Source organism: Postia placenta (genome assembly GCF_002117355.1).
Source record: "Postia placenta MAD-698-R-SB12 unplaced genomic scaffold POSPLAscaffold_15, whole genome shotgun sequence".
Taxonomy (NCBI): domain Eukaryota; kingdom Fungi; phylum Basidiomycota; class Agaricomycetes; order Polyporales; family Adustoporiaceae; genus Rhodonia; species Rhodonia placenta.
The window spans coordinates 1,091,200-1,117,313 of NW_020169846.1; the positions used below are offsets into that span (position 1 = coordinate 1,091,200).

At 52.9% G+C, this 26,114-nt stretch overlaps 8 protein-coding genes across 8 annotated transcripts; 4 read left to right on the forward strand and 4 right to left on the reverse strand.

The window, feature by feature from the left end:
* Nucleotides 1-205: 205 nt before the first annotated feature.
* On the forward strand, nt 206-1,633 carry POSPLADRAFT_1067606 (hypothetical protein; the record flags this gene model as incomplete). Its single annotated transcript, XM_024482203.1, has 7 exons — nt 206-392; nt 487-566; nt 621-705; nt 759-806; nt 862-1,265; nt 1,327-1,486; nt 1,540-1,633. The coding sequence occupies 6 exons, from the start codon at nt 206-208 to the stop codon at nt 1,453-1,455; spliced, it is 933 nt and encodes a 310-aa protein (XP_024335201.1). The 3' UTR covers nt 1,456-1,486; nt 1,540-1,633.
* A 2,225-nt stretch (nt 1,634-3,858) lies between these two features.
* Nucleotides 3,859-6,311, forward strand: POSPLADRAFT_1049604 (hypothetical protein; the record flags this gene model as incomplete). Its single annotated transcript, XM_024479799.1, has 3 exons — nt 3,859-5,802; nt 5,841-5,894; nt 6,261-6,311. The coding sequence occupies 3 exons, from the start codon at nt 3,859-3,861 to the stop codon at nt 6,309-6,311; spliced, it is 2,049 nt and encodes a 682-aa protein (XP_024335202.1).
* Nucleotides 6,282-7,048, reverse strand: POSPLADRAFT_1185252 (hypothetical protein; the record flags this gene model as incomplete). The annotated part of the gene is made up of 3 exons (XM_024489136.1): nt 6,282-6,536; nt 6,593-6,759; nt 6,815-7,048. The coding sequence occupies 2 exons, from the start codon at nt 7,046-7,048 to the stop codon at nt 6,619-6,621; spliced, it is 375 nt and encodes a 124-aa protein (XP_024335203.1). The 3' UTR covers nt 6,282-6,536; nt 6,593-6,618.
* A 2,262-nt stretch (nt 7,049-9,310) lies between these two features.
* Nucleotides 9,311-9,948, forward strand: POSPLADRAFT_1154339 (hypothetical protein; the record flags this gene model as incomplete). Its single annotated transcript, XM_024486841.1, has 4 exons — nt 9,311-9,463; nt 9,522-9,584; nt 9,637-9,777; nt 9,832-9,948. The coding sequence occupies 4 exons, from the start codon at nt 9,311-9,313 to the stop codon at nt 9,946-9,948; spliced, it is 474 nt and encodes a 157-aa protein (XP_024335204.1).
* Nucleotides 9,949-10,056: 108 nt separating this feature from the next.
* On the reverse strand, nt 10,057-12,475 carry POSPLADRAFT_1173812 (hypothetical protein). The gene is made up of 7 exons (XM_024488253.1): nt 12,347-12,475; nt 12,174-12,295; nt 12,006-12,122; nt 11,814-11,948; nt 10,985-11,342; nt 10,735-10,911; nt 10,057-10,687 (listed from the first exon to the last, which is right to left on the reverse strand). Exons 1-7 carry the CDS (start codon nt 12,362-12,364, stop codon nt 10,409-10,411), a joined length of 1,206 nt encoding a protein of 401 aa, XP_024335205.1. The 5' UTR covers nt 12,365-12,475; the 3' UTR covers nt 10,057-10,408.
* A 1,655-nt stretch (nt 12,476-14,130) lies between these two features.
* Nucleotides 14,131-15,428, reverse strand: POSPLADRAFT_1049607 (hypothetical protein; the record flags this gene model as incomplete). Its single annotated transcript, XM_024479800.1, has 9 exons — nt 14,131-14,243; nt 14,296-14,379; nt 14,429-14,518; nt 14,575-14,667; nt 14,720-14,786; nt 14,851-14,952; nt 15,019-15,088; nt 15,151-15,207; nt 15,331-15,428. 9 exons carry the CDS (start codon nt 15,426-15,428, stop codon nt 14,131-14,133), a joined length of 774 nt encoding a protein of 257 aa, XP_024335206.1.
* A 1,329-nt stretch (nt 15,429-16,757) lies between these two features.
* POSPLADRAFT_1060899 (hypothetical protein) lies at nt 16,758-17,868 on the reverse strand (the record flags this gene model as incomplete). Its single annotated transcript, XM_024481313.1, has 2 exons — nt 16,758-17,520; nt 17,582-17,868. The coding sequence occupies 2 exons, from the start codon at nt 17,866-17,868 to the stop codon at nt 16,758-16,760; spliced, it is 1,050 nt and encodes a 349-aa protein (XP_024335207.1).
* A 1,024-nt stretch (nt 17,869-18,892) lies between these two features.
* On the forward strand, nt 18,893-25,008 carry POSPLADRAFT_1185258 (glycosyltransferase family 48 protein; the record flags this gene model as incomplete). The annotated part of the gene is made up of 12 exons (XM_024489137.1): nt 18,893-19,085; nt 19,138-19,403; nt 19,460-20,089; nt 20,142-21,125; nt 21,183-21,497; nt 21,551-22,931; nt 22,983-23,159; nt 23,216-23,597; nt 23,648-24,110; nt 24,159-24,489; nt 24,543-24,680; nt 24,736-25,008. The coding sequence occupies 12 exons, from the start codon at nt 18,893-18,895 to the stop codon at nt 24,789-24,791; spliced, it is 5,316 nt and encodes a 1,771-aa protein (XP_024335208.1). The 3' UTR covers nt 24,792-25,008.
* Nucleotides 25,009-26,114: the final 1,106 nt, after the last annotated feature.

Here is a 26,114-nt window from a genome sequence, read left to right on the forward strand (position 1 = left end):
CCGAGGCCGCCTCTCGTGCTGTACTTAGTCTCTATTTTTTGTGATATACCTGTATGGATATTGTGTATGCGAAAACAAACTGCTGGGCTGAATGGCAAATTAAGTGTTGATGGCGGGTTTGGAAGTCTGAACCTTGAGGTTGCGCGACATGGCTTAAAGGCCGTTCCAGAGCGCCTTTCACTTTTACCACTCTCGAACGCTAATCATGTCTAGCACCACGCCCGATACGTTCTCCTCTACTCTGGATGTGCTCAACAGCATTCTCCCCGCGCACCTCCGCAAGCCTCGTGTAGGGATCGTCTGCGGATCTGGCCTCTCGACGCTCGCCTCAACCCTGCGGGACGCAGTGCAAGTGCCATACTCGGCGCTGGCGGGCTTCGGCAAAAGCACGGGTGTGTAGGCCTGCTTCCTGTGCGGATTCATGGGGACGTTGCTCATCATCTATGCGTTGATCTTCATTGCGCTATGGGGGGTGGGATGTTGTAGTGCCTGGGCATAAGAGTGCGCTCGCGTTTGGACTGCTTGGGCCCGGTGCGGGTGTCCCTGTCGTTGCGATGATGGGTCGGGTATGTCTATGTGTCTGTCGCTTCTAGCATGCACATTAACCGGGGCCCAGCTAGTTTCATGCCTATGAGGGTCATTCGCTGTCGACGGTGACATACCCAATCCGGGTACTCGCCAAGCTTGGGGTGCAGAACATCATCAGTGAGTGAGCCGTGTGCTGCGAATGTCCCCACGGCTCACTAGTCCCGGGTCAGTCACAAACGCTGCCGGCGCCTTGAACCCCAACTTCGCGGTGGGGACAAGTGAGTGCTGAGAGCAACGCATCATCGTGCATGCATGGCTCACACGCCGCGGCAGTCACCGTGATCCACGACCACCTCGCAATCCCCAACATGACTGGGGGCATGAACGCGCTCTTCGGACCGCTCTCGTCGCCGGATCACCCGCGTTTCCTGCCGCTCTCCGATGCGTACTCTGCAAAGCTGCGCCGTCTCGCTTTTCTCGCTGCTCATGACCTTGCGCTGCCCGACGCGGCGCTTGCGGAGGGCACATATGCATGGGTGTCCGGGCCGACGTACGAAACGCCGGCAGAGGGGCGCTTCCTGCGCGCAGCGGGCGCGGACGTCGTGGGCATGAGCACGGTGCCCGAGGTGCTTGCAGCGCGCGAGGAGGGTATGGAGGTGCTCGTGCTGAGTCTGGTCACGAACGCAGTCGTGATCCCAGAGGCGTACAGAAGCATCAAGGAGGAGGTGAAGGCGGAGGTGCGTGTACTTCTGGCGTGGAAGGCATGTGCGTCCCGACTGACCAAGGCGCTGGATGCAGCTGGCCGGCAGACCGGTCGCGCAGGTGCAGGCGGCAACGGTGTCGCATGACGAGGTGCTGGCTGTGGGTAGGGAGAAGGCAGAGGTCATGAAGGGTGTTGTTGCGCGGATCATAGAGCTTCTCGATTGAAGTGGGAGACCCGCTGGTGGCGAACGAATAGGTACATGTATTCGCTAATTTCTGCGATGCCCAAGCTGACACCGGTCTGTACAGCGATTTCGGCAATCAGATGTATTAGAGTGTATTTGTGGTAACCCAGTGACCTAAGTCTAGGTTGTTTTGAATGAAACGAGCTTCACTTTATAGGAAATAGAGCTGAGCGCTGAAGCTTGGATGAAGCTCGAGGCGTCAAAGCAGCCATGCCAAAGGTGCAAGAGCAGCATGGTGTGCGAGATGCATCTGAGATCCTGCTATGCCCCCATTATTCTCGTGTTGGGCACCAATGCTGATGAACCCACAAGGCATGGCGTCGTTGCACTACATTTCTGTCTTCATGCACGGAAACATTACTCGCTGTGACCCTGGAGAGTGCCTGCCGGTGCTCCTCGGACAACAATGTTGTAGTAATTTGTAGTAAGTGAAGCCTAAATTGGATATCGAACGCACTAAGTCACAATCGATATGAGACTTAGGTCAATGCAAATGATGTTTGTGAAGGGTTTGGGGTTGCGATATCCGAATACAAATATCATTGGCAAATGTCAGTCGCTTTCGAAAGTACTTGCCTAGCGTCAAGAACATCACATCCGGCGGTTTACACATCTGCTAGATTCTACGACACTCAAGCTGACGCAGATCTGCACAAGGGTTTTGGCAATCGGATATCTTGTTAAGGGTGTGGCGTTGAACACAAATATTGGTAAATGTCAATCGCTCTCGGAAGCACTTGCCTAATGCAGAGACATTGTCCACCGACGATTGCATTTGGCGCGTCGGGTGCCCGGCGTTATAGCGAGTTGCATGTGAGAAATTGTGTGCCGATCCTGTTTCAGATTCAAGAAGGAAGCTGTAAATCGCAGTTAATTAACACCTAGTATGGGCGCCTTTGTTCACTGTCGTTACAATACTCTTGCCAGGACAATCGGACTTATTGGCTTGATGTACGAGGTGTAGGCTTTGCTACGAGTAGACCTCATGAAGTGAGGTCGGCGGCCTAGGCTGCCTCATCCGGAGCCTGGCAAGAGAGTATGATGGGATCAGGTTCTGCGATCATCTTGCACCATTCTGCTCGCAGAGAAGCTCAGGCTGGCAGAGGCGGCGTCCCCGGTGGCAGCCGCTGTGACTGCTGTCTTATCTGAATTGCATTTCGGCGTGCTTAGCCAGCAGAGTTCCGAACGAGTGCGATATGAGACAGCGCGTACTGGCTGAACCGCTGGGCAGAGCGGCCGAGACAGAAGTAAGTCCTGATGGGACCTGCCTGATATGGGCATCAGCCGCCGCAAGTAGCCGCCACTCGGCTGACGCTTAAATACTCCAATATGCCTCGACCCTCTTCCCCGGGTTGCGTCCGTCTGCGCTCGCTGTCTCCTCCTGCCCTCTCGTCAACGTCCTGGACGGCACCCACAGGGATCTACCTAGTTCTCTTGCTCTTGGAGAGCTGTCAGCTGGAGGATCAGTGCCTTAAGGCCCCGCGATTACCCGTATCGTATCGCAGACGTCATAACTGAGTTGTTCTTGGGAATTCAACATTGCCTTGTCCGCCTGTCACCGTTTTTTTCTTTACGGTCATCGTCTTCAAGCGTAAGAGCTGAGAGCTGTAATTGCGGTGAGTATATTGACTCGTATTTTCTGTGAATTTTTCTTCCACGTTTGCTTCCGCCACATTGTAAGCGCCCTGCAACAAGTCATGCGGCGGTCGAGTCCCAGTCTCATTTGATTCGCATTGCTCATGCGCACGTTTCTTTACACAGGGCGACGTTGTTCATTGATCCTTGTACTCGTGTTATCAGAATTCATCAACGGACTTAAAGTGGTGGCGTGAAGTTTATTGGTATATGTGAGTATCTGAATGTTACATTTCATTTGAGCGATCGGCTTCGAACGTACAGCCATAATGCGTCCCAGTGTCGATACCTGGCGGGACCAGGCATATTGGAATGTTGCCGTTACGGTGTACCTTCGCTTATGAGGCACCACACTGCCAACGTGGGGTTGACGGATCACACATCCTGGTGGCGAGCGGGTTCCTACCCCAGAAGCAAGGTTGCGTCTCGTCGGAGATGATACACGCACGGCAGCAGCCACTGCAAAGCACATCAGGCGCAGGTGGCCGCTTTGGGATGGCGCACTTCGGGCATCAGAGCCGGTGAGCGGAACGGCGGTCCCGTACATGTCGCATATCCCAAATAAGCCTGCTCACTCGTTTCTCTTTGCATATTTTGTGAACTTCTTACTCACACGTTCTTCGCAGCAGTCGGCCCCCCTATTTACGGTGTATTCCACCCATCGAAGTAGACTTAATCCGCAGGCTGGCACAAGCACTTAATTACCGCACAAATTGCCTAATACGCTCCGACTCATCGCACTGCCGACATGCTCATCTACCTGCTCCCCGCTGACCCGCACCCGCGCCTCTACCATTCCGTAAACTTGACTGACCCGTACGAACGTGTCGCGTTTCCCGCAGGCTGGGCGGCGCAACTGAACTGCGTCCACGCAGAGGACCTTGACCCACCAACGACTGTGCACATGCTTGACAAAGCGAGCTGGCTGACGGCGGTCATCGAGCAGCTCGTGTTCGACCTCGTCTCGCAGACAGTGTCGTGCACATTTATCAGCGGGCCGACGCTGCAATGGTCATTCGCGGCGCAGAACGCGTGCGTGGAAGCGCTCGAGGGCGTACTCACGGACCTTGTGCAGTCGCAGGTCGAGGCGCGCAGGGAGCGCGTGGCGGCGACGCCCAAGTACGAGCCCCACCCGGAAATGTTCCCCCAGCCGGTGTCGGTCAAGCCTGGGAAACACAAGAAGCAGCGCTCTCTGCTGTCTACGCTGTTCTCCGGTTTCAACAAGCTGAGTTTGAGCTCGGGCCAGGATAATTCTTGTGCTAGCCCATCTCCGACACGTTCGGCGTTCTCTAGCCCGTCACCCACTCGCTCGACGTTCTCCAGCCCTTCACCGACTCGCTCGACATTTTCCAGTCCGTCCCCCACTCGCTCGACGTTCTCGCCACCCTCATCGCCATCACGTCCGTCCAGGATATCGTGGAAGCCCACCGTCACGTTTCTGCCGCTGTCAAAGAAGATTCCGCTGCCCCAACCGCCACCATGCCTACGATCAAACATGCTCGAGGCGCGCGCACGCTCAGCCTTGGTAGACGCGTTCCGCCAATTTGTTGTCTCGGAGCTGAAGACACGCTTCCAACTCGGTCCTAATTACGTGACGTGGGTCGCGCACAACATGCTACGGCGCACGGAGGACCAGATGGCGTGGCTCGTCCAAGAGGCTGGCGGCGTCGCGCCGAGCCTTATGGACACAGCGCCCCCTCGGACGCGCAGTCTGACGGCGTCAGACATGTCAGGCTCGACGCTCGTGTCCGTCGCAGAGGCACCGTTCTATGACGACGACGTGGACGAGCAGTCGATGACGGATAGCACGAGCACGGAGACGGACGGCTCGTCAGTGCACACCCCCGTCGACTCGCATGCGGTCTCACCCTTTGCGCCCCCGGCGTCCTCCAGCACGGACATCCACCTCCCGCGGCAGCACGTCCCTCGCTCGCCGTCACCAGCCGAGTTCTCGCCCGAGGATCTCGCTGAGTACACTGCGCTATCTGCGCAGTGCCTGCGCCTACGGCAGCTCGTCTCGGGCATGGATGCGGCGCGCGCCGGCATGTTGCAAGACGAGCGCAGCTTCCTCGCGGTGCTCGAGGTGAAGAGCCGGCGACGCGCGTGGTCAAACTGCGCGTTCATGGGCAGCGCGACGCTCGCGGGCGTCGGACTCGCGATGCCGTTTCGCAGCTCGCCCCTCGCGCGCTGCGAGGCGGTCACGCCCGAGCTCCTCGATGCGCGCATGCTCGAGACAACAACGGGCGAGCACAACCTGTCGACGCTGTTCCCTGTCAGCGAGGAGGACGAGGAGGACGGGGTGCCTGCGCAGGTTGTCACGTTGCAGGCGATGGAGAGTGGGCTGCTTCAGCGGCCGCCGATGCGCTCTCGGACGCACAGTATGCATCCCGTGCATGGACTAGACATGGCCCTGGCACAGGAGGCAGATACGCCAAGGCTTCTAGCGTATCCGACACCGCCACCCACGGGTGTGCCCGTGTCAGCACAGCAGACGCTCCCGGCGACGGCGTTGCTATTCCAGCCTCTCAAGAAACCCATGTTGGAGTCGCAGACGAAGTTGGATCTGTTCGATACGGAGCACGGGGATGATAGTGTCGCACCGGAGTTCACGCTGTCAATGGACCTGCCGCCTCCATATGCGAAAATCGACGGGCGCCGCACTCACGATGGCTGGATCGGTGCGCCTGGGGTTGTGCGATGATCCCATTTGTGCACTTCCCATTTTTCCAGGCTAGACTCTCATTATTACGGATTTTCTGGTCGCTCTGGACCCTCGGCATCTTGGTACGCATTTCAGCATTATTTTTCCAGTGCATAGTTTATTACCTCTGCATTCCCATTGAACGCTTTTGCACCAGTCTTCACACGGCTTATGTATTACCACCCTCCTTCTCCGGCATCCTTCATCGCTTCATGTCCATAGTTGTTCACACCCAGCACTAATATTTCACGATTCTGGTGTCTACTGTATGTTCGCTACGTCCTGGCCCGCATCCTTACCATCTGCATGCCGATTTGCTCCGTACTTGCATGTATATTCCGGACTGACCACACCGCATCATCAATTTGATCACTCATTGATAGAAGTCGGCTCAGAGAAGACTCCTGGGTTGTACAAGTCTTCCATATCGTTTGGCTCAATAGGTGTAGAGCACGCTGCACACGAAGAAGTACCGCGACAAATTTGGCTTCATTCATTGAACTGCTGTGGTATATCGCTAGTCATTCATTACTAGCGCTGTGCCTAAAATATGCACTCTTCTGAGGACAGCGCATACACACAGAAGCCCAAAGTTGCCCCTTTATTGGCAAGAAGGCCGAGGAACGTTGCGACATCGCACATTCATCATTAGGCATTCGAAATCCTGGCACATCCAGATTGCGCGGTCGGGTACCCATTGATATGGGATAAGACAGTAAACAAGACTTCACAGCGACAAAACATCAGCCATCAAGGATTTGGATGCAGTAGACATGCTCACGGACAAGACGTCTTCATGGGCTAAAGTCATGACGAGGCTTGTGCAGGAGAATCTGCTTGTTGTTGGCGACTGGATATCCGCTCCCGTACCATGATGCGCAGTCGCATTCCCTCCCAACCGAGGAGGTCAGATTTCGTCTTCAGCAGGTATGTGTCGATGCCGCCATACTTCGTCCGGAAGTTATCAGCGTCGTCAGGTAAGGTCAGCAGCGTCAGCATTCACCTTGTTGATCGTCTTCAGCGCCCGCGTCGATACTTTCACCTGTACAAATTCCTGCAATGCGTCGGAGAAGAAGCGCTTGTTCTGGATGTTGGGCAACCAGGTGCGCCGCGTTTTCTGCATCGAGAAGGGAACATTGTTGCCGTACTGCTTCATCTTGCCATGGAAGAGACCAAGCTGGGAGCGCTTGAAGGGCGCGCTGATAATTTCTTTGAGGGCCGGCGCGGAAGGGAACATGGCAGTCGGTAGGCAATCCGAATTAGACGCGCCAGCTGAAGGGGCGGGATTACGTAACATCAGTTAGGTCGGACTAAGATCTCGCCTTCACTATTGGACGACGCTCTCGACTGCGATGAAAGAGAACAAGGAGCTGAGACTAGGCGAAAATTAATGCTATTACGTTTTCAATAAAGTAATAAACACCACCCCATTTTGAATCACTTCGGAGGCGTTACTACTTTCAAATTTGACAAAATGTTTCTCGGGATCTACGGTCCCTCCATCCATGAACAGGAACCCATCTATACAGAACAGTCTATATAGTAGCGAATCCCAACCGGACTGACCTCGTATCAGCAACCATTCAAGTAGTATTTATTGACCTGCGTAGATTAGGCCCCCATCCATACAGATGCCAACTTTAACTGATCAAGATTAGTCTGTTCGAACGTAGACATCTCCTCGATGTAACGGCGGCACTAGTCATCGTCGACAATTCGGTATTACTCGAGGGTACAGACTCCGGTGGCGAAGCTGGTGTGTCTGAGCTGGGGAAGCTGGAGGACGACGGCGACTTGAAATTCGAAGACGAGAAGAGCTGGAGGCTGGTGGCGCATCCGCGGTAGTAGGAGTCAAGATTGAGACAGATGGAACGTCTACTGCCGTCAGAATTCTGGATGTAGTGGGCGTAACGTAGGTGGATGTCGGCGTCGTGGTCGGGGCGATTTGGGCGCTCGAAGATGTGGAGGATCAATTATCGCTGTCGTGGCTCCATGTGTCAGAGATGAGGCCGAGGGTTTGGACGCAAAATAGTCAAACATGCAGCGCGAAGGTCAAGACTGCCGTATTAACGTTCCACGCACTGGCAAGCAGAGTGGTGTCACATGCACCGTGTGAAAGCAGCGCACGTCGCACGGTGACACAAACGCGGCGGTCGGTCGATTTGGCTTGTATTGGCCCCGTAGGATTGACTGGTAGCAATGAGATCTACCGTCCCATCGCTCGAGATGTAAATCAGTGGTGCTCGCAGACAGACTAATGCATCATGCCTTTACCTCCGTGTCCAGCGCGACGATCTATCATGAGGATAAGCAGAGTGACTCGTGAAATTCATACTGCACTCATCAAATAGCTGTTCGTGTCCACAATCCCCCGCACTTTCTGACCGGCGTCGAAGGTCACCTTCACGTCGTCGAAACGTTTCATGTCCTCTTTTTTCGTCTTGTGGCCAACGTATTTATGGTCCTGATAGTGCAGACCTCCTTCTGGAGTATGTGTGTTAGAAAGTACAGAGTCTACAAAACAAGGGCGACCAAAGGGAATGTGAGAATTGGGCATGCACATGGTTCTTCGGGTACGTGTACTGTATGTGCCATCAGATTTCTTGTATAATCGCGGCATGAGATTGGCCAGGATATATTGGATGAATCTTGGAGCCGCATATTCAAATGCGTCTGCTACCGGGAGGTGTATACATCCAATGATGACCATCGGGCTGAGATATTTCATCAGAAGCGAGCAATGAAGTTGTCAGTATTACGGCCCTAAATGACTTCCAATCAGATGTGACCCTGCTCAGTAGTCCAGGGCGCAAGGTCCTTGAGCCCTCAGGCCTCAGGGACAGATCCTGTGAGCGGTCAAGATATGAATTATCAAAGTGATACCCCGAGCAAAATGGGATCCTCGACAGAAAATTTTCGTAGACCCCTTTAGTCTCATATTTCGACCTCTTCTTAAAGGGCTTTGTAGGTACTCGGCCACGATTGACCGGACTGGTCACTGGTAATAGTCATTCAAGTTCGAGCAAAGCTTGTGAGTCTGCAAGCGCGCATCTCGGCGATTGCCGCATCCGTCTGCCACATTCGACTGGGGGTGCATGAGGGTGCATGCCCGAGTTTCTGCAAACTGTGACTGCCATATGTTTTCCCTTCTGAGGTGAGTATTGACTTGTCCTACGCCTTAGTACATAAATCTCCCTATCTCCATGAACTATAAAAAACAGAATACCATATTCTCGTGCACGAGGTTGTGTGGTTTGCAGCCTTTCGTCACGTATCATCATATGCACGATCCGACGCGCTGTCAGCGGCACCAACTGAGCAGAACCACATAGACCACATGAACAAACTTAGGAAGCCTCCACATCATGCGCCGTCCAGCTCTTCGCCTAGCAAGCATCTAACACAACATGGTTCTGTGATCCCGTCCTCTGCTGTATCCGAAAGCCGTACCATGATGTATGCGCGCGCACCTATCGTATCACCGCCCTCAAAGAAGGCAATGGTGACCACTGTCAAGTCCTTGACTGCGACATCCGCCTCGGAGCAATATTGGGCTGCGCGCGCATTGACCGCGGAAACGCTTCTCTCAGCTCGGCTTGCGCACCAGAGCGAGATGGCGCAGGCCATTGAAACTGCAGAGGAGAAACGTGCTGTGAATCTGGTTCCTCGTGGATTTCATTGTACGGTGCTCATGTCCGATGGTTTTGCAGCGTGAGGTATACGCGATACAGCAGTACCACGATGAACGACATACCAGACTGGAGAGACTCATTGTACGTGGCAGACAGTAACGATCCATGAGGTTTACCGATGTCCGCATTATAGGTCCTTCTCCTCACATGTCTTATTACATTTGCGGCGGTGGTTTTATATCTACTTGCGCGTAGCCAGAATCACACGCATTCTACACGGTGGTCTATGCCATCGCACTTTACGATCCCTATTCTCTCTCCATTCGCCTCTGTGGTGAGTCCATTTTTCAAATGATTCCGGCTGAGCAGTACATTAAGGTGCACGCAGGTGGAACATGAAACATCCGTTGTGAACGTCAAGCTACTTACGATCTGCGTTATTTGTTTCTCTGTTCTGACGTATGCGGCCTTTCGATATTGGTTGACCCACGCGCGTCTACGATGAACACCTCGGAGGCGACGGTCGCAGACATCGTAAACACGTATCTGTCGCGCCATGTGGTACTATACTCCAGTCTCTAACGATATGACATCTTGCAAACATGGTATGTGTTCTAGAGCACTCCGTATACCGAAGTACAATTAACACAGGCGATGATAAACTAGTACGTGATATGGATACAATGACCTATCGTACAAACGCCAATAGCATGCCTATTCCCAGGGATACGGCCCACTCCCCCCTTCCTGCCATTCGTATAAGTTGACAGACAGGCGGGAGTCTCCGGAAGAAAATCAACTAGAGCCGTGATTTTGTCTACAGTTATGAATGGCAGACGCGAGTCGCCGGATGTATAGTAATTAGATGGCGGCAATAATGTATGATATGCGTTGATAACTGTAAAGCGAAACAACGAGAACACGATAGCAGTGGGATGTGCGTACTGAAATGGGATAGGTTATGTTCATGCGTCGAAGTCGCCGCTGTCATCCTCAGAGTTCCTTCCTTTGTCACGATTTTGTCGCTTATTTCGCTTGCTCCGCCGGATACCGGTGGTTCTGGCAGCCGAAGTAGAGGGCTCGCAGCTCACAGGGCTTAGGGCTGCGGGGGATGAATCAGCCTCGGACATATTGTCGTCTGCTGCTGCTGCTGCCGCCCTGCGCTCGGCCTCGATCTCGTTTTTCTTACGTCGCTTCCGTTCGTTCTCGCGCAGGTTGAGCCGAACGCCGTGAAACGAGATGTGCTGCTCGTGGAGTCAGTAATCGCGGGTAGATAGTGATGACGACGGACCTTGGTTAGATCGGTGGACGCCCGCAGGCCGGGGAACTCCTTGGTGGAGTAGATTTTGAACGGTCCCCCATAGCATTCCGCCAAGATGGGGATTCCGGAGCCAACAAAGGCATTCGAGGAGATATTGAACACACGGTACCGGAGTACAAACGTGCCCTCGATTTTGACCGCAAGATCCTGCACGAACGTCAGTGACTGATATGCGGCCTAACCAAGGTTAGACCACGTAGAGGTGCCAGACGATACCTACAGAGAACACAAACATCAGGACCTTCTTCCCATTGTACTCCAGGCTGGCAGATTGCACGAATGTTGTGCCCGCGAGCGCATGTGTGCATTTGGAACTCTCCCTTATGGGGTGATCTCCGTAGTACGCAACGATGTCAGTGTCTGCCTCACCGCCTATGCTCGCTGACTGGACCGGATAAGAATTAGTATGGTCGAACAATGGTCTTGAGGCCGGGATTGGCAGCGATGGAAGGATCACCGAAAGCGGATACCCTTGAGAAAGTGCGTATGATTGGGACATGTTGGGTGATGCAGGTGAAGAGAGCATCTGCAGGGAAGTGGATGATGGCGGGAAAGCTGACATTGAGAAATCTTGTCCACTCGATGAGGGACTTGGTGTCGGTAATTGTGGCATGGTAGGTAGTGGTGCATGCGATAGCGTAGAGAACATTTCGCTCGCCCAAGACGTCGCCGCAAATGCAGGGAAAGGGAACATCTCCGTGGACGTCGTAGGCACGTATGCTGGAGCGGAAAGGGAGTCAGACATCGCCTGGTGTGGCGCCGACGCTGGAGCGGAAAACGGGTGCAAAGTCGGAGAGAATGGTGGATGTGGCGCCGAAAGAGGTGAGGTGGACTGTGGAAGTCCAGCCGAAAGTCCAGCCGAGGATGGTGCCATCGACGGTGGATATGAGGGATAGAGTTCCGAGTATGCAGATCCGCCATGGGATGGTATGGGGTCGGGGATAGATCCAGTGAAGCTCGACAGCGAGGATGGCAGGAGCGACGGGACCGTGTATGTGGGTGCCGGCGATCTGCCATAAGTCGAGTCGAGAGTTCTGGACGTGGCGGACGACGTCGAGTCAATATATGACACCGGAGTAGTATTTTGAACAGTGCCGCCGCCCGACAGTTCGTCAGCGTCATCGGTATCTTCAGTAATAGGGAACAAGTCGACATGACAGAGAATGCCGAGATTCGTGACCTCGCTAAAAACAAAGACTGAGCTACGAGTCTATGTATGAGCAGGAGAGAAACAAGTGTACTCGTAATTGTCAAACTCGCTCTCCGTCTCGCGCGGAGTGCCATGGTTGAACACCTCGAATAAACGGAACTGCACGACTGGCGGAGGGTCTAGGGGTCGCCGGTCTTTGCGAGCATACCTGCGACATAATGGTGAACCAACCACGCTGTCTAGACGAATAGGTACGCACTTTCGGCCTAAATCTGCCTTCTGGAGCTCTTCCAGTTCAGCGCGCAGCGTGTGGCCAGCAAACTGACCTGTCACAAAAGCGACAGGCTTGCCAATGGGTGAAGATGCTATTCTCCTGGCTTGCTGGGTGTTCATTACAGGCGCGTCCTATGACGAAATATCAGCTCTACTCACCGGGAATGTCTGGGACATGGATGTAGCGGTTCAAGCCCTACGAATGGTGAGACAGTAAAGCCAGTTTCGCAAACTCAGATTGGACACGTCAGCACGCTTCTGGCCACCTGAGATTTTGAGCTTTTGTCGAGGTCAAATGCTCTGAGGCAGAAGTAGTAGCTGAACACGCAATCATACATACACAATACAATCGAATTAGAGAGTAATTCAATGTCTAGTTAGGGAAGGGCTAATTATTCCGGGTCAATTTCCCGATAGATCTCAAAAGTTTGTTCGATCAGCACCTTGCACCTTCCCAAAATCAGTAAGACTGCTGTCATTGGCGGCGAGCACCTTTCATGCGTAGTACATAGCCTTGCCGTAAATATTAACCTATGCGCAAGACAGCCAAATATACGAAAAATGAGATGCCTATCACTGACCAGCATAATTGCACCATGTCAGTGACCTGATCTCCCTGAAACTAGACTCTACGGGCCCTCAGGGCTCAGGGATTGGCGTCTGGTTTCGCATCCAGAAGCCCTTCCAGATAATGCAGAACACTCGGAACTTACGAAAGCCATAGCCTCCGGCATGTACATTTTATCTCAACAGTTTTTTTTCCAGTTTTATATCCGCTTGAGGGCTTCGCCCATCTCAACAGTTGAACGCTGCTACGGTTGTAACTTGCATTACGGACTCTCGAACCGACGTGAAAACATTTGCGAACACAAGACACGCCAGGCTGGTTCCCGGTAGTCCCCACGTGGCGCACATCATACGTCGGACTTGCTTCCGCTAAACGAGGTCTCTAATAGGTTTATGCAGAGCCGTCAAATGCTGGACGCGTGCAGCGTAACATGCGAGTGGCCTCCTCCGCCCGGGGGACATGCCGACATGGTATTCATGACTGTTGCGCGACTCGTGAAACTGCATGTACCTGCATAGGCACGGGGTATATAGAGCGATCACCATTGAATTCCGAAGGAGAAGCACACAGCACGACGAAGTGAAGTGTCTGTCCAGATTCAAAAGCTGACCGATAGTCGTTGCAAATATTTAAAGAAGCAAAACGGTGCACGTACACTAAATACGAAAGAAACATGATCAAATTACGGAAATGTCCGAAGCGTAGTGGCGACTAGTGGCGACAATAAATCGACAATACTGACAGCTTCTCATGCTATCGGACAGATACAATTATCCTATACCAAAATTCGACGCTAGTTTCCAAGCGGTAAATAGCATGTATGTGGCACTTACAGTCAAATTCACTCGCGAGATGCCATCCACTTGGCTAATTTTCTGACAGCTCGGCAGTTCTTGTCGGGTCGCGACACTTCCTTGCACATTGCTCGTGGCGGTATAACGTTTCCGAGATTCGCCTTCATCGTCGTGCATATGTTTTAACGCTGGATTATAGTACATATGAAACGTCAACATCGCTGCTCAAGATCTTGGAAGCGCACGCCGTGCCTCAAAGCCACAGTATGTCCTCAAGTGCCCAGGCCCACGCAGGAGCCCCAAGGAGTATGAACCATAAGACCAAGGATGAATATCCTCTCAGGCTGAGACCTGGCAGGCTCGATCTTGTCCCGCTCTCCGCATTCTGAGAAGTTTCCGATGATGTTGTCCCGAGGGACGACGGAACTGATATTGCAGCTGAAGATGCGGGATTACCTGTGGCTGAAGGCGTGGCAGAGGCGGAGTAGGAAACAGTGCCTGAGGATGACACAGCCACGGCTCCAGACCTCATTCTCTGTCAGCACGTTGCAAAGAAACACGCAGAGGCAACAGACGCCTACTCACGGACAGAAGGTCAAGGTATAGTCGGCACTCAGCGAAGAATCACACTTCCACAGAGCTGTTCCACTGGATTCGTCGTACGCATATGCGTATGCATCAGGGCAATTCCCCTCTGTTGTACAATCATCAACAGGATTACTTGAAAATCACACAAGAAAGCCCACTGAAGAAGCTGTAGTATTCGACGCCTGACGGCGGGCAAGTAGCCGCCGTACTGTAGCTTCCACTGCAGCAGTTAGGTGAGTCGGCTGGACAAGGTGTCAGTCACATTTCTATCTGTGGTGCTGCGGTACTCACTCGTGTCACCGCTGAGGTTAGCATCGCATGCACTCTGGCATCCCAAAGTGTCACCTGATGAGTTTGTAGGTCCCTTGAGAACGCTCGGACCTGTGACAGGTATATCAAGATCCCAAAATGCAGCTGACGAGACAATAGATATTCACAGACGGAATTCAGATCTGCTGTGCAACCTGCGACTGAGCAGCCGACATTGTTGGTAATTTGCATCGGTAGGTTGAAACCATCAACAAGGGAGACTGATAATATCTTTAGTAGAAATTATGCCAACGGAGAAAGGGCTGATCTTACCGTCATAATAATCCTGACTATCATCCCCATTCAAGGTCCATTCTGCTACCGTCGCTGGAGGCACACCCTGATTTTAAAGGAACGGTCAGAGATTATCCGTAGGGCCTCTCTCTTGCTGAAAGTGGACTTACCGTACCAGTTGTGGGGTTGCACTTCAGCCCGCCAATGCACCAGGCTGTAAGGCAGGTCTGACCGCTCGCGCTGTCGTTGTTGAAATTGCAGTCTGTCCTCCCCTAGGCATGCAAGCTTGTCAACTTCTTATGTGGCAGACGTGATGGTTGGCAATTGCCTTCACTAACCCATATTCGGCCAGCGGTCCAGTCGTTTGGAACGGTGAAAGACACAGAGGCGTCTGGTTGTGCTTCCCAACTTTTGTTATTCGACAAGTTAACGATGTTGTACGGCTACTGGACCTCAAAGGGGACACTTGCCCTGTGGAATAATCAGGCGTGGACTTGTTCGCGGAAGGCCCCGTGAAGATCTGCCAGCTATATGTCAGGAATATGCAGAGTGCATGTGAATTCTCGTTCGCTACGTACTGCAGGCCTGTATAAACAGAACGTCCACTCAGAATTTCTTAAGATTAAGATGACGAACGATGAAGTTCGCACCATATTGTGTACGAGCATCTGTTCGTGACCGTAAACGTACGCGCATCAGCACGCTGCAGAATAGTGGCAAAAAACTTGAAGAAATAAAGAGACTTCATCGTTAACAATAGCATTTGTAATGCTAGGACAAAGCGCGAGCGTCGAAGGGGGCTCGGAGGTGGTATTCAACAGTTTGAGGAGGAACACAATTCCATCCGCAACGAGCGCATATGTATCATATAAAACTTCCTGCGCAGCAGTGAAAACTTCATGGAGTGGTGAGCCGCAGTTGAGAAGCCTTGCGTAGTGGAGCAGATGCACAGCAGGACGCGTCGTGATATGCACGCGTCTGCTCACGTGGGGCGCGTTTCTCGGCTCCTCGGCATTGTGGACTTAACAGTTGCTGGCCTGAAATTGTCTTACATGGCCAGTGCTTGAATCCCGAGGCTCGAGATGCTGTCGTGTGATTCACTCATGTAGCTTATGAAACGCTAGGTTTCCAGTTCAACGCGGTCTCTACGCTACGATATCGCCAGGCTCCTGGATTTTTTGAAGGACTCCGTGGGACACCGTCTGCATGACATTGCGTCACGGTCAGTAGCGCAGCCTTGTCAAGCACCTCAGAGATTACTTGTCATTCGCGTAAGAGCTTGTAGGCTCAAACAAATTATCGAACTGAAGCGATCTATCTGAAATTTCGAGCTGCTTTTCAGGCTCGTGACCTAGGCTGTGTCGGCGCTGCCTATTCGCCTGGAAGCCACGCCCAGTGTCTGGAAGGTCAGGCGTATTACCAGAGCCTGTACCTGCTCCCGCAGCTTCGTCGTGGTCGTAAGCCTGGTGAGCATAGTCCCGTTACTTAATCGCGGAGCTCATGTGCCACTGCCACATAATGGCTACTACAATTTGTCATCGCCACCCTCTACTTACTGTGGCCTCGTGGGTTCCATTGAGGTCATGAGAACCACGGTTACTTTGACCGACACCACGCGTGGGGACACCACAGTCTATTTGCGTCGTCGTCAGCGCATGTGCCGGTCCTTAAATGTGTTATGCGCGTGTGTCCCAGATTCGCACATGATACACAATTGCACGCCTTCGGCGAGTCTGGCGGCTGGAGGGCACATGTGGATGCTCGAAGCATGCTGCTGCGTAGACATCTGGCTTCCTATGGCTTCAGTTGGCAACCTCCGATGCGCTGAAGCTCTGAAGCTCTGTCGACAGGGTAAAGTCGCACACGACGGGAGTTACTCACCGATGCCTGATCGTAACATGTCGCCTGACGAATACACATGTGCAAGAAATAGACCATGTGAATTATTGCACATATTTCCTATACCACTTACCGTAAAGGGCGTCTGTATTACTCGGGTCACTGTCGACGAAGAGAACGAAATGTACGTAACGCCCACATACTCACTTCGCTTAGGCAACCCCAGAAGGTTTTGGAATTATTGGACCAACTCGAAGAAATGGGGGAGCTGGACCCAGAGACGCCCACGGATCTCGAACATCCCAGCGATGAGCGACCTAACACATCCACCACAGACAGCGTACGGCGAGAAGTAGCCCGGTTGACTGGCGAGGATTGCCGCGTCCCTCCATTCCTCAATGGGCTGGCGACGTCGCCCGGTTCGCCTCAACATCGCTCCAGCAAGATCGCTCCAGTATCGACGCACACCGGGCAGGCATGACTCTGCGTGCGAGGGCGTGAGCATCAAGCTGCAGTGACTAGCAGCAGATGCGTGAGCGCTGCGCAAACGTTCTAATCCGGCGATGAAGCGCTCGATATCATCATGGGCGAGCGGGGCTACATGGTGACCTACTGCTGGCCCTCCGAACTGCCAGGTATCGCAGCTGAGCGCGTAGAAAAGCGGGGCCAGTATCTCAGGTGTGTTGCATCCGCCTTGTCGGAGAAGCGCGATGACAGACGCCGGGCGGATGACGCCGTTCTCGTTCTGCATTATGGCTGTATTATATTGGGGATTTGCGACGATTCTCCCGGCTTGTGTGAGGAACGCGGATTGTTGCATCAATTCGCGGCGTAGCACCTCAAATTTGACGTCGTGCATAGCGAGGTCCGAAGGCCAATCACGCTTAATACGCTGGATAATCTCCTCACGAGGGCGACCAATCCTGTACTTCGTGCTCATACGAAAGACATTCGCAAGCGTTGGGAATGTGTCCACTGTGAGGCGCAGCAGATCGAAACGCCTGACACAAAGATAAGACCAATTGGGCTGTGGTATTTTAACAAAAAGTGTAGCATACTCACAGGCCGTCGTATATGACGTTCAGCAGAGCCTCCATTTCTTCTCCGGTGTCGCTCAAAGCGACGTGGATGCATTCTCGCAGGTAATGTTGCTTCTGATCTTCTTTGTCTTCCAGCAAGTCTCGAAAGACAGGAGAGTGCTTCGAAAGCAATGAACGATGCACACGGAATAATGTGCTACCGCAACTCAGGATTACATTGCCATCCTCGAAGTACAGAGATGGGTGGTTGACGAAGGCCCCATCGTTGGAATCCACCCGAGGTCGCTTGTTACGAAGAGGTTCGCTCATCGGGGGTGTATGTATCTCCGTAATCGACCGGCAAGAGGCAATTGCACGATAGCGAGAAAAATTCTGTGAGAAGCTACTCAGCGACGCGCTAATTCCGGTAACCGCGTCGATTTAGTTTTGACGAGACCCGTGCGTGAGTACGAAGAATGACGCCACTCACAGGAAGTCCTAGGTCCAGAACGCAGGTTGCGACGGTAGGATGGCTCTGGGAATATGTACGTTAGGAAAGAACAGCGTAAAGAGGCGCGTCAGCTGCAAGTTACAGCCCAAATGGTCGTATGGGTTTGAGTCTCTCGAAGGTGGCTGCCGGCTTGTTCTAGCGCCCTTTGTTCGCATGAACAGGTGCTCCTATCGGATAAGCACCCGAGAACAAAGAGCATATCTCACTGTAGTTTTCGGCATGGAGCCTTGAAAGCTCCCGGACTGCATGGAGGTCACTCGACAACCGGCGCAAGGTCACCCACCAGTTGGATTTAGTGACGAGCACACGTTCACGTATTAGGGTCACTCAGCAAAACGATTGCATTCATACGTTCGCGAAATCGGCGAGCATTCCCGTAGACATTAGAGTCAGGTGTGCGCGCCTTGCGAATGCTGTGAGGTTGCTGTGAGGAGAGGCGACCGTGAGGCTCGAGTTCCGGCATCAGACTTGGCATCATGTACAAAACTTCAAGCTCCGAGTGAACTTTTACCCACCTCACTTCTTTTGCAGTATGTACTGCATGAATGTCACTGGTCCTGGACTTTACACGCTAGGCATTCGGCGTTCTGTCTCCCCGTAGTCACACTGGCCTGCTTTAAAACAAGCCGTCGATATCTGTCGCTGCGAAAACAGAGTAGTGGTCAGCCACTGCCTGCCTAAACTAGAAGTCGTCCTGAAACTCCGATCCAAAGTGGATCTTAGCTGTTGGGAGTGACGCTTCCCAGCCGCAGCCTTGCACGACACTCTTTTCCCCCGTCGCCGACCACGACGAGCAACTCGTCCTTCATGGCTGGTCGTTCTGGCTCCAGGAGCCAGGAAGGCATGTACATCTCCTCCTCACCCCCCTCCTCCGACCACGACCCCTTCAGTAACTCCCAAGCAGCGGATGCGCGATACTACGATAACGATTCAGACAACTATGGTCGCAGGGATACGTACATGTCTGACGGCAGCAACACTGGCCTGAATGACGATGATCGCTACTATGATCACCACGGCGCGTACGACCCATACGGTGAGCGATGCAATTGTTATTTATTCGGCTCAGCGCTTATGACGTCCCCCAGGCCCACCGCCCGACACCGATTCGGAGGCGGAGGTGTACGGCACGAAGTATGCACCGTCCGCTGAGTCCTTGGGCCCTCCTCGTATGGGAATGTCAGAGGGATCGACACCTACATTTCTCGACGCGGGCGGAGCAACGGGCACACGGGAGCCTTATCCGGCGTGGAGCCCAGAGCGCCAAATACCGCTGTCCAAGGAAGAAATCGAGGATATTTTCCTGGACTTAACGCAGAAATTTGGCTTTCAGCGCGATTCGATGCGAAACATGGTGCGCGGAAGCGGTTTCGTTGAGTGGTCTTACGGAACTGATTGGGCGCGGGACAGTTTGATTTCACGATGCAGCTACTGGATAGTCGTGCGTCGCGGATGTCGCCGAATCAGGCGCTGTTGACGCTACACGCGGACTACATTGGGGGCCAGCACGCGAACTATCGGAAATGGTACTTCGCGGCGCAGCTAGACCTCGACGATGCTGTAGGCCAGACGCAGAATCCAGGTTTGCAGCGGCTCAAATCGGCGGCGGGGAAGAAGAGAGGAGTGCCGAAGAATGCCTCTGAGAAGTCGCTGAATAGTGCGATGGACCGATGGCGGCAGGCAATGAACAACATGAGCCAATACGATCGAATGCGACAGATCGCGCTTTGGCTACTGTGTTGGGGGGAGGCTGCGCAAGTGCGCTTCGTTCCAGAGTGCTTGTGCTTCATCTTCAAATGTGCGGACGACTACTACCGATCCCCGGAGTGCCAAAATCGAGTCGATTCCGTTTCTGAAGGACTTTACCTGCGCACAGTTGTCAAACCGCTCTACAGATTCATTCGCGACCAAGGTTACGAGGTCGTGGATGGCAAGTTCGTCCGGCGGGAGCGGGATCACGAAAGTATCATCGGGTACGATGATGTGAATCAGCTATTTTGGTACCCGGAGGGAATTGCCCGTATTGTGTTGAACGACAAGGTGAATAGCTGCGTAATGCATCGATTGCGTATGGAAGCTTACCCTTCCTCAGACCCGCTTAGTCGATCTGCCTCCGGCACAGCGTTTCATGCAGTTCGAGAGGATCGACTGGAACCGCGCATTCTTCAAGACGTACTACGAGAAGCGCTCGTTTGGGCATCTACTAGTGAACTTCAACCGTATCTGGGTCATACATATCGCGATGTACTTCTTCTACACATCGTTCAACTCGCCAACAATCTACAACGGCCTGAATTCTCCTGCAATGAGGTGGTCGGCGACGGCGCTGGGCGGAGCAGTTGCCTCTGCTATCATGATCGCCGCTACCTTGGCAGAATTCTCGTACATCCCGACAACCTGGAACAATACTTCGCATCTGACACGACGGCTCCTCTTCCTCTTGATCACGCTCGCATTGACCGGGGGACCAACCATCTACATCGCTATTGCCGAGTCGACGTCGCCAGGTGGCTCATTGGCGCTGATCCTCGGTATCGTCCAATTCTTTATCTCGGTCGTCGCAACGTTGCTTTTTGCCATCCTCCCATCCGGGCGAATGTTCGGCGATCGAGTCGCAGGCAAATCGCGGAAGTATCTCGCTAGCCAGACCTTCACGGCAAGCTACCCATCCCTCAGATACTCTGCTCGGCTGTCGTCTCTTCTGCTCTGGATCCTCATCTTCGGGTGCAAGTTGACGGAGTCGTACTTTTTCTTGACACTCTCGTTCAAAAACTCCATCCTCGTTATGGTGGGAATGAAGATCCAGAATTGTAACGACAAGTACTTCGGCGAAGCTCTCTGCAGGAACCAGGCCGCGTTCACACTCACGATCATGTACCTCATGGATCTCGTCCTATTCTTCCTCGACACGTTCTTGTGGTGGATCGTTTGGAATACTGTGCTCAGCATCGCTCGGTCGTTCGCACTCGGCTTGTCGATCTGGACGCCGTGGAAGGATATCTATACTCGTCTGCCGAAACGGATCTACGCCAAACTGCTCGCAACTGCGGACATGGAGACAAAATATAAGCCCAAGGTATGATCTTAATCACACTTTTCCACTATTCTTAGCATCTAACGATATATTCTGTAGGTCCTGGTGTCGCAGATCTGGAACGCGATCATTATTTCGATGTATCGCGAGCACTTATTGTCCATTGATCACGTCCAGAAACTGCTCTATCACCAGGTTGATGTTGGCCAGGATGGCCGCCGCAGTCTCCGTGCGCCGCCGTTCTTCATTTCGCAGAGCGACAAGGGCTTCAAGGGCGAATTCTTCACTCCGGGTAGTGAAGCCGAGCGTCGTATCTCGTTCTTTGCACAGTCACTCACCACTGCCGTACCCGAGCCGTTGCCGGTTGATGCCATGCCGACATTCACCGTCCTGACGCCGCATTACAGCGAGAAGGTTCGTGGTATTTCTTTTGACACCTGATGTATAAGTAATGGTTCGCCGTGTAGATTCTGCTCTCGCTCAGGGAGATCATCAGAGAGGAAGACCAGAACACTCGCGTTACGCTTTTGGAGTACCTCAAGCAGCTTCACCCCGTCGAGTGGGATAACTTTGTCAAGGACACGAAGATTCTTGCGGAGGAGTCAGCCATGTACAGTGGGCCGACGCCGTTCGGTTCGGAAGAGAAGGGTCAGTCTAAGACCGACGATTTGCCCTTCTACTGCATCGGATTCAAGAGCGCCGCTCCCGAGTTCACTCTTCGTACACGTATCTGGGCATCCCTCCGTGCACAGACGCTCTACCGGACGGTGTCTGGAATGATGAACTATGCCAAGGCGATCAAGCTCCTGTACCGTGTGGAGAATCCTGAGGTCGTTCAGCTCTTCGGTGGCAATACCGATAAGTTGGAACGCGAGTTGGAGCGCATGTCCCGCCGCAAGTTTAAATTCGTCGTATCGATGCAGCGCTACTCGAAGTTCAATCGAGAGGAACAGGAGAATGCCGAATTTTTGCTGCGCGCATACCCTGACCTCCAGATCGCTTACCTCGAGGAAGAACCCGGGCGCAAGGAGGGCGGGGAAGTCCGCCTGTTCTCTGCCCTCATCGACGGTCACTCCGAGTTCATCCCTGAGACCGGCCGTCGTCGCCCCAAGTTCCGTATCGAGCTTCCAGGTAATCCCATTCTCGGCGATGGCAAGTCGGACAACCAGAACCACGCCATTATCTTCTACCGTGGCGAGTATCTGCAGCTCATCGATGCTAATCAGGACAACTACCTAGAGGAGTGTCTCAAGATCCGTAACGTCCTGGGTGAGTTCGAGGAGTACGCTGTGTCCAGCCAGAGTCCGTATGCGCAATGGGGACACAAGGAGTTCCAGAGAAACCCGGTCGCTATTGTTGGTGCTCGCGAGTACATCTTCTCGGAGAACATTGGTATCCTAGGTGACCTCGCGGCTGGCAAGGAGCAGACATTCGGTACGCTTACTGCCCGCTCGCTGGCCTGGATTGGCGGCAAGCTTCACTATGGCCATCCCGACTTCTTGAACGCTATCTACATGACAACGCGTGGCGGCGTGTCGAAAGCTCAGAAAGGTCTGCACTTGAACGAGGATATCTACGCGGGAATGAATGCCTTCGGGCGTGGCGGTCGCATCAAACACACGGAGTACTATCAATGTGGTAAAGGTCGTGACCTAGGTTTCGGGACGATCCTCAACTTCCAGACGAAGATCGGTACTGGTATGGGCGAGCAAATGCTCAGTCGGGAGTACTACTACTTAGGAACCCAACTTCCCATTGATCGCTTCCTGACTTTCTACTACGGTCATCCTGGTTTCCACATCCACAACATGCTCGTCATCTTGTCCGTCCAGGTGTTCATCACGACCAGTAAGTGCCCTCATTTCTATATTCCAGTCTGCGGCTGATGTCCTCATGCAGTGGTCTACTTGGGTACCCTGAGGAGCCAATTACTCCTTTGTCAATACACCTCTTCTGGCCAGCTCATCGGCGCAACGGGATGTTATAACCTCTCGCCTGTCTTTGAATGGATCAACCACTGTATCATTAGTATCTTCTTGGTGTTCCTAATCGCCTATCTACCGCTCTTCTTGCAAGGTATTCTTCTGGCTTCATCGCTGGAATCTCCTCACCACCGCTAATCGCGTCTACAGAGCTCGTTGAACGTGGTGCAGTGAAGGCTGTGTTCCGTTTGACGAAACATTTCATGTCCTTGTCGCCCGCGTTCGAGGTTTTCGGCACGCGCATCTCCTCCCATTCCATCGCAAGCAATCTGACATTCGGTGGGGCCCGGTATATTGCAACCGGACGTGGTTTCGCGACAACACGGATCTCGTTCAGCATTTTGTACTCCCGATTTGCAGGGCCGAGTATCTACTTAGGCATGCGGCAACTCGTCATGTTGCTATATGTGACGATCACTCTGTATACTGGCTGGGTCGTATACTTCTGGGTAACTGTACTGTCGCTCTGCATCGCACCCTTCCTCTTCAACCCACATCAGTTTTCTGCGGCTGACTTCATCGTCGACTATCGGTGAGTGCAATTCATTTCTAAGACCGTGAACGAGGTTGACAGTGGCACAGAGAGTTCCTACGCTGGATGAACCGTGGCAATTCGCGTGTCCACCAAAACTCATGGATCGGTTACTGTCGTCTGTCGCGCACTATGATAACTGGTTACAAGAAGAAGAAGCTCGGGCTTCCGTCAGAGAAACTATCAGGCGATGTTCCTCGTGCTGGATGGCGTGCGGTCATATTCTCTGAAGTTCTCTTCCCCGTCGTCATGGCCATCCTGATGGTTGTTGCCTATTTGTTCGTCAAATCCTTCCCCGTCGACGGCGTCCAGCCGCCTAGCCCTCTCATTCGTATCGCGATCATTTCGCTTGGCCCGATTGTGTGGAACGCAGCAGTCTTGCTGCTCCTCTTCATGATCTCCCTGTTCCTCGGCCCCCTGCTCGATACGCCGTACCCGAAGTTCGGCTCCGTGATGGCGTTCCTCGCGCACTCTCTGGGTGTTGTTGGTATGATTGGTTTCTTCGAGTTCCTCGTAAGTCCTTTTTGTGTTCCATCGATCTGCTCTCATATTCTTGTGCAGTGGTTCCTCGAGTCCTGGAATGTCGCACATGCCGTCCTCGGACTCATCGCGGTCATCTATATCCAGCGCGCCATCCACAAGGTGCTTATTTCCGTGTTCTTGTCGCGTGAGTTCAAGCACGACGAGACCAACCGAGCTTGGTGGACGGGCAAATGGTACGGCCGTGGCCTCGGATCCCATGCCATCTCGCAACCAGCACGAGAATATGTCGTCAAGATCATCGAATTGTCGCTCTGGAGCTCTGACTTCCTCACTGGACACTTCCTGCTCCTACTCTTGACACCACCTATCCTAGTGCCCTATATCGACTGCGTCCACTCAACGATGCTCTGTAAGTATTTCCATTTCGATTTGATCACGCAGTTGTGCTAAGTTGCTTTTCAGTCTGGCTGCGTCCATCAAAACAGATTCGCGCACCCCTGTACTCCATCAAGCAGAAGCGCCAGCGTCGGTGGATCATCATCAAGTACGGCACACTTTATGTGCTTGCCATTGCCAGCATCGCGGCGTTGATTGCTATTCGTGAGTCTTGTCATCCACGATCTGTCGTGCTAGTGCTTAACTTCGTTGTTTGCAGCCCTCATTCTTCGTCAGGAGCTGCATTACAATTGCAGTGTATGCCAGCGGGTCTGAACGGACGATCGATTGATTGCTTACCTATAATCCACCATACCATATAGATTACTTGCACCTGTACGCTTTTGCCTTCGTCTGTATGATGGACTAGTCCTCGTTCTTACAAGGAAACGGACATTTACGCCTTACGGAAAGTGTCTTCAGTAGCCACGCCGATGACCTACTTGCATACTGAGAAACTGAACAATTACCTATGAATCGCATTTTCTCTTGGATTGTTCTGACGGAGCGTGGCGGGTGAATCAGACAACTCCCAACCGCCTCTTACAGCCACTCAGCGATGTTCCGTTGAGCTAAGTCGGCGGTGCCGTCAGCCCTCTGCCAATCATCGCCGTCCTTCCTGTTCGCATGTGACTAGTCTCGCCGTGAGTCGCGTCCGGAAGAGTCGATCATTTACATAAATCCTGCAGGGCATATCGGAGGGCGATAATATCACACTCGTACCGCAACCGTCAGGTAGGAACTTGAAGCTTTCCGCCAGCTTGTACAATCCACTCGTGCTAAGCCGCAATTGACGTGCAAGTCGTGCCGTAGGGATTGAAGGACTATAGATCAGTAAGTCTACATGTCACGACTCCAGGAGTAAAATGGCTTCATGCAAGAGCCGTAGTATGCATATCTCTGAGCGACTGATATGCCACGCACGCAAGATTCCCCGAAGAAGAGGCCTCGCACGAAGAGATCTGTACTCACACGAAGGAAAAAGCAGGTGAAGCATTCAGTGGAGCCTGGGGGCGATGGTTCACCGACGCGCGTCGAATGGAAAACGATGGCACGGCTGGGAGTAACCTGGGGTGAGTTTGAATTTTGCATGCTGGCGGGCCATCTCAAGCGTTCGTGCTGTCGCACAGTCGACGCATATGAATCGCTCGATGTGGACTTCATTGACAGCGAGAGCGATGACAGCGATTCCGAAATTATCTGCAATAGTGAAGGACACAAATTCCGTGTGCGTCCAACGTCTCTACGGAAAGGCGACGAGTAGGCATAGCTGATAACGGCAAATCCCCGTCACCGTTCTAACGTGTTGATCTCCAGCGCTCGAGTGCAATCGCCTGTTGAAGGTTCCGATGAAGAGTGGCTATGTCATATTAAAAGCATTCGCATGCGACCCGGTGATAACGAGCCATGGGTCCGCGTTTTCTGGTATTGGTCGGGCACAGATTTGTCTGGCCTTATTAAATCATTGTACGTCTTGTTTATACGTGTCACAGTTTAATCTTTACGAATTCACAATTGTATCAGTGATGCTGCAGACTGCTCATCTTACGAGCGCACATATTCCGATCATGAAGACTTCCTTTCCGCGTTAACTTTTAT

Bases quoted from the DNA above. Each gene is read 5' to 3' on its own strand.
- POSPLADRAFT_1173812 (XM_024488253.1), bottom strand. The intron at 12,123-12,173 runs GTGCGTACCTAT...ATTATGTCGCAG, and splicing joins AAGGCAGATTTAGGCCGAAA to GTATGCTCGCAAAGACCGGC. The intron at 10,912-10,984 runs GTAGGTATCGTC...ACGTTCGTGCAG, and splicing joins TCCTGATGTTTGTGTTCTCT to GATCTTGCGGTCAAAATCGA.